This window comes from Setaria italica, chromosome III (genome assembly GCF_000263155.2).
Source record: "Setaria italica strain Yugu1 chromosome III, Setaria_italica_v2.0, whole genome shotgun sequence".
Lineage (NCBI taxonomy): Eukaryota > Viridiplantae > Streptophyta > Magnoliopsida > Poales > Poaceae > Setaria > Setaria italica.
In genome coordinates this window covers 5,768,517-5,774,870 of record NC_028452.1, presented here as the reverse complement: position 1 = coordinate 5,774,870, position 6,354 = coordinate 5,768,517, and the positions used below count along the sequence as shown (strand labels likewise).

The 6,354-nt window shown below is 48.7% G+C and overlaps 1 protein-coding gene across 1 annotated transcript; it reads right to left on the bottom strand.

Annotated features, from left to right (window-relative positions):
• Positions 1–2,797: 2,797 nt before the first annotated feature.
• On the bottom strand, positions 2,798–5,580 carry LOC111256718. The gene is made up of 2 exons (XM_022825192.1): positions 3,497–5,580; positions 2,798–2,834 (listed from the first exon to the last, which is right to left on the bottom strand). The coding sequence occupies exons 1-2, from the start codon at positions 5,578–5,580 to the stop codon at positions 2,798–2,800; spliced, it is 2,121 nt and encodes a 706-aa protein (XP_022680927.1).
• Positions 5,581–6,354: the final 774 nt, after the last annotated feature.

The following is a 6,354-nucleotide window of genomic DNA, read 5'->3' as shown; positions in this document are numbered from 1 at the left end:
AATTTATCACCTCGTCCACCAGAAATCCTATGAGACCTTCTTGGATTGCCAAAAGGCTCTCCTTCTCCAAGAGTTTTTCTTTAATCTGCAACATCTGTAATCTGAAAATATGTGAATGTTACACGAACAATGCAGCGGGCACTACTAGATACAAAATGATTATTTTTTAGAGGCAGCTAAATAGCATTTGTATAAGGTGGCTATATGAGCCCGTCTCTGAGCAAAAGCATGTGGAATCGACACATTTCCACAAGGAGCATGTGGAAATGTATTTTTAGAGGCAGTTCTATTATCATAGACTCCTCTATAAATATATTTTTAGAGGCGACTAGGTTAAGAGAATCACATCTACAAATGCATTTTAAAATTTGAATGTTTCCTGGTAATTTTAAATATTTATTTTCACCGCATATTTAATATTTATTTCCTACAAAAAACTAAAATGTTTGTTCATCCTATATTTCAATTAGTTTAGATACTTCTGGGATGTAGGATTAATCATGTGAATTTACCCGACTGAAGTAAGATTGGTCATAAATTTGAGTTAGTTTGATGTCTAAATGGACAAAACGCTATGCCCTTTGTGCATCACATCAAACATTAATTAAGCCATAAATTTTGATAGAAACTTCAAAAAAGGATACGGGAATGCCATAAGTTTACCTGAGCCAATTCCCCCAAGGAATTTAAGATTCAAATCTCCCATTGCATTTTGGCATGCATTTTCTGTCCGCTTCAAAGCTGTTAGCCTAACTTTGTATATATAATATGGAAGTACTTGTAGAGGGGGATGCTGAAGACGCCGTCTCTGGAAGTACCCTATAGTTTTAGATGCAGGCCTCTTGGGCGGTCGCCTATGAAACCTGTGGGTATCCCTGGCCTATTGTACAAGCGGTTGCTTGTGCGGATTGCTTGTGTAAAAGAGGTGGTGTGTTGGTGTCTAAACTAGAGGTTGGGTGATTTGCCATGGCTAAATTGACCTAAAACACTGGAATGTCTGTAAGCACAAGATTTTGTTTTTCTCAAAAGATCAGAACGACATTGATTCCAACATGTATTAACAAGAAGAGAAATGGCTTACCAATTTATAAGGAAACCAAGCTTGAAATCCGTACAAACATTATCTACTAACTACAACTCCACTGCGTATAATTTTTTTAGATAATGGATAGTAGTTCCGGCTTCAGTCCCGTCCGGAGAGGAGCTTCAGTCCAAATTTATTATAGAATGTAACACACTGCTACTTGTCACAACAAGTTCAAACAAATACAAACTATTCAAAAACTAATTCTTGAAGGACCATCCATTAGAACTAAAGAAACGCAACGCCGCCATTTCCAAAGAATGGCATTCAGAAATAATAAATTCTTGGTCGCTCTCACTTTGCTGCAACTTTGCCTAGAGACAGAGCCAGTGTGTTACCATGAATAGTACGTGCAAAAAAAATTTCGGTCGACATTTGTCAAAAACCACCTCATTTCTAGTTAACCATATCGCCTAGCAAAAAGTTGCACTCCACGTGCATAAATAATGATTTGGCTTGGATCCCCCTTGTTTAGCCCATTGATTAAACATATCACTTATATTAATTGGTGGAGATAAGCCAAATACCATATGAACAGCACGTCAGAGAAATTTGGCACAATGACACTCGAAGAACTTTAAAGATGGTCGATGGACTCCACTGAACTACAAAAAGATATAATGTTTATCCCCATTCCAATTTCTCCAAGCAAGGTTATCTTTTGTTAAAATAACACCATTTTTTAGATACCACATGAAGATCAGATTAAAGGTATTCTCATATGCCAAATTTCCTATGTGACTCTAACCCCATTGCTGACGATGTGTTTATACATATAGAACATATGGTGAATTATAAAATAGAACATACAATGAATGAGCCATTTTTATGAAGGGACCAACGAAAAGCATCTCTCTTTGTCTAGGTTGACATGTATATTTTTGCCCTATCAGGTTGTGCTATTTAAGTAGCTTAATCCCCACTAGTGATCTCCTCAAGGAAATATCTAGTGGTGTAACACTGAAGGCATCAACAACTGTAGTGTGTTTCTTTCACGCTATGTGGTACAAGTTAGGATACCGAGACTTTAACATCACGTTTCCTAACCATGTGTCGTCCCAAATTCTAGTTTGTGCCGCAGCAATAACCTCAAAGCGCCCCTATTAAACCATCCAACGTTGTTAGAGCGTCGTAAGTCATCGTTAACGAACTTGCCACCCTTGCAACACAGCAGCTCCCACTCCAAAGCAACGGAAAATTTTATGGAAGATATATAGGAATTCTTGTTTGCGCACACAACCTTTCCTAAAACTTTCTGATCTGATCCCGGTCCAGCGCTCTTCGGCTGAGCTTAGTGCGTGGGCCGAGACGATGGGATTAGGCGTGTGGATGTTACGTGGGCTGCAGGTTGGGCCTCTGATGCCCGAGTCATTTCTCTTCCCATCCTCCTTTTTCTTCATATTTCCTTTATGCTCTTTTAACATTTCATGGTGGATGTTTGTTTATGTACTTGTTTGTGGCTGTGCCATGTATGTTTTCTTTGTTGTATTTGTAGCATTTTCCTATAAATAATGAATGACATTACCATCATTGTTGGACACAGTGAAGTTGTACATGCCGTTGTATTGTCAGACACAATGATGTTAGTCACCAGATGAAAGGGCGTGTAGAAGGCTGAGTGGGAGGCCATCAGCCACGTGGAGGATTTTGCACGCGCTGTATGATACGATGCAAAGCTCCACCCAAACTCTATTTCTTACCAACAATTACAACTCAAGTGTGGAACTGCGGAATGTAACCACAATTATGCCTGCACATATTGAACACTTGCAGTTATATATTGAATGATCTGGTCCAGCTTGATAAGAGCCCAACGTAGCATCAAATTTAATTATCATCACTGGACCAGAGCTAGATTTAAACAGTGAATTTACGGAAAATCTATCCATCTTCTGGAAGATGGATAGGTGTCCAACCTTCCAGTGTTGGAGATTTGTGCGGCCGCTGTGGGCCGTGTCTCCCTGATGCACGCGCCGCGGGGCCCAGGGGTGCGAGCTGGGTGGAGGGGTGGGTGGTGGGCAGGAGCGACTGGCGGGGGTGGATGGCGGGCGGCGGAGCTTACGGTTCGGGGTTTCCGGGGGCTTCAATGGCTGCCGGATTTAGAAAACGAGGGGGGGGGGGGGTTGGCAGATCCGGCGGTGGTGGTGGTGCGGTCGGCGGCGGAGGCAAGGTGGCGAGGGAGAGTCGTCGATCTGTGGATGGTGCCTGGCGGCGGTTGGTGGGAGGATGGCGCGGCGGCGCGGCAGTCGCCAGCCGGGGTGGAGGAGGAGATGGCGGCGGTGGAGAGCGCTGGGAAGAAGAAGAGGAGAATTTATCACCACAAGCAGCTTACACGTCCAACACAGGCAAGCAAACGGACAGGTAACACCCACCAGGGTAGTAGCAAACAAGCGACAAGTAAAAACAAACAACCGATCCACCCCGTCTTCTCCAGTCTCCGTGGCCCAGCTGCTAGCCGCTGGTCTTCCCTCTTCTTGCGCAGTCGTCGTCGTCGTCGTCTCCATCTCTTCTGGTTCCGGCTCCGGCATCTGAAGCTTGTCCGCCAAGGTCTTGCTCCCCGTGAGCGAGATGATGAGCCAGACGTAGGAGAGGAACTCCCCGCCTTCCCCCAAGCTCTTGGCGTGCAGGTATCCCCTGCACATGCTGGCGGAGTAGCAGAGCATGCCCACCCACACCCGGTACATCAAGTGCCACCGGGTCTCCTCCTCGATGCCCATCAGCTCCTCCGCGAGTTTGCAAGCGTCGTGTACAATAGTGTACCTTCCCTTCGGATCACTCGCGAGCTCCGCCGCTTCCTCCTTGATCCTCCGTAAGCTCGCGTCATCTAGCTTCTGCTCCTGCTCCTGCTTGTCTTCAAGCTTGTGCTTGATGCCATCTTTCGCGAGGATGCGCTCCATGTACTTCATGGCTTCAGTGAACAGGTGCTGCCGGCTTCCAGTCATCAGCATCTCCGGCTGGAAATTCAGAAGGTACGCCATGTAATTGGAGATCGCCTCCGTGCACACCTCGCGAACCACCTCGGCACGCGGGGGCCTTTCGCCGAAGTGCTTCGGAGGCCCGCAGCGGAAGCAGATGTCGGTGGCGATGTGCCAGAGGAGCACGCTCGCGTCGAACGGCGACCGGCGAAGGCTACGCCGTACCTCGCCCCTCCTCCGGCATTCGTCTCTGAGGGCTGTACGTGAAGCCCAGTAATCCTTGGTGAAGCTCCGGTAGCTTGAGAAGTCGACGTTCTCCACTTTACTGGAGGCGCTCACCAGCTCTGCTGTGATGAAGTCCGACACGCTGCTGTAGAGCCTGTCTTTGGGCTGGCGGAAGTAGCCTTCCTTGTAGCCCATGCGCTTGGCGATCTTGAGCAGCGGCCCCGTGCGAGGTCTCACTACCCGGAGCACCGAGTCGATGAGGTTATACCCCGGGAGGTTCTCGCACAATGCCGGGACTTTCGCTTGGGATGACATGAGCCAGTACATGAGCTCGCTGATCAGGAGCCCGAAGACGTCGAGCACCGCGGTGAAGCACAGGAGAGCATATGTTATCTTGACATCGGTGACGTAGTACTCGTGCTTGTGGCTCGTCGCGAAGAGCATGATGGCGGCGATGTACAGGGACGGGACCAGCAACACGTGGCAGGCCAAGTAGGCAGGGGTGAAGATGACGTTGGCTCTGGTGTAGATGAGCCCGAACGCCTGACGGAGCCAGGGCTTCATCTTGTGCTTGCCCATTGTCAGAGGCTCCAGAATCTTCTGGTCCGTCGTCCCCTTCTTTCGGATCTCCAGGGTAACTTCAGCAGCGTACAGCGACAGGTCCGACAGCATCATCTGGACCTTGTCTCCCTGTGACAGGATCGGTGCCGTACCCTGCGGCCTCGCTCTCCAGCACTTGTACCTGTCGTCCAGCTTGGTGAAGCACCATTGCCATCCGGTAGGGCTCCTCCTCTCCCCTTTCATCAGCGACGACATGGCGACGAGCCGGTTGATGCTGGCTCTCCGGAGGGACCACGGCTTCTCGCAGAAGCTGATGATCCCAACAATGAACAGCAGGATCGCCGACAGCAGCAGCTTCCTGTCGTTGTCGCCGGTCCAGGACTTGTAGAAGGCGTAGAGGGCGACGGTGACCTGCGAGACGAGGGTCACGGTGTGCCGCGTCCAGAGCTCGTTGTCCTCGATGTTGTAGGCGGTGATCTCCTCCCTCCCGCCGAGGTAGATGAGGAGGAGGGGAGCCCAGAGCACCTCCAGGGAGCTCAGCTTGGCCCCGTAGTAGTTGCAGGCGGTGCTCGTCGCCCTGGCGTGGCGGTTGAAGAGGGTGGCGAGGGCGTAGATGGCCAGGGCGTCGGCGGTGATGTACGCGAGCCAGATGCACGTCCTGAACCAGCGAGGGATGCTGTAGTTGCGCATGGGGGCGGCCAGGAGGAGGAACCACTGGAACCCCAGGCTGCCGATGACGAGGATGCGCAACTGCCAATCGTCCCACCATCGCACAGCGCTCCAGATGCCCGCCATCTCTCTTTCTCTCCACTGCGTGTGTGTGTGTGTGTGTTGTGTGTCTCGATATGCTGTTTGTGTGTCACGTACTGACACTGAAGTTAGAAGAAATACGAATGACTAATTGAGCTCACTTGTCAGTTAAGTAGTGTATGTGAATGATTTCCCCCAAACTAGAGTTTATAATGTTCACGTAGTTTCGATATTGTACCTTTCATTGGACCGTACAACAAACAGTCAAACATTATACTTAGTATATGAACGGTTAGGATTAGAGTTTGTTGGGAAGAAAAAGCAAAAGAAAAAGCAAAAAGGTAAAAGAAAAGAAAAAGAAAAATCCGTACGTCACACACTACTAAGTCACAACAACTTTGTCCTGCTGCTTGCTGCCCTTTAAGTGTCCATGGTAATATCCCAAGTGTCACGTACTCCCTGCTTTGTTTCTCTGCTGTTCATCCCTCTACCTTTTGATGCATGCCCCCCGGATTGTCACGGTATTGCATTGATTGTCCAGCCTCGTATAAAGCAGTGCCAACCTCGTATATGCATTTAGTTGATAGTTGAAATATATCTTTGCAGTTGTTGATGGAGTTGTCTTAGTGGTCGTTGTAGCTAAACGTTGTCAACGTTATTCCCATGCCACGGCACACACACGAGCTCTGTCAGCACTTGCATGCTGCCACGCCGCACGCTAGTCGTCGGCACCAGCCACCAGATCTGATTGTCATGGGCTGTGGCCATGCGAGTTGGGCCGATATAGAGGAGGACTAGAGGAGACAGTTTATTACAGGC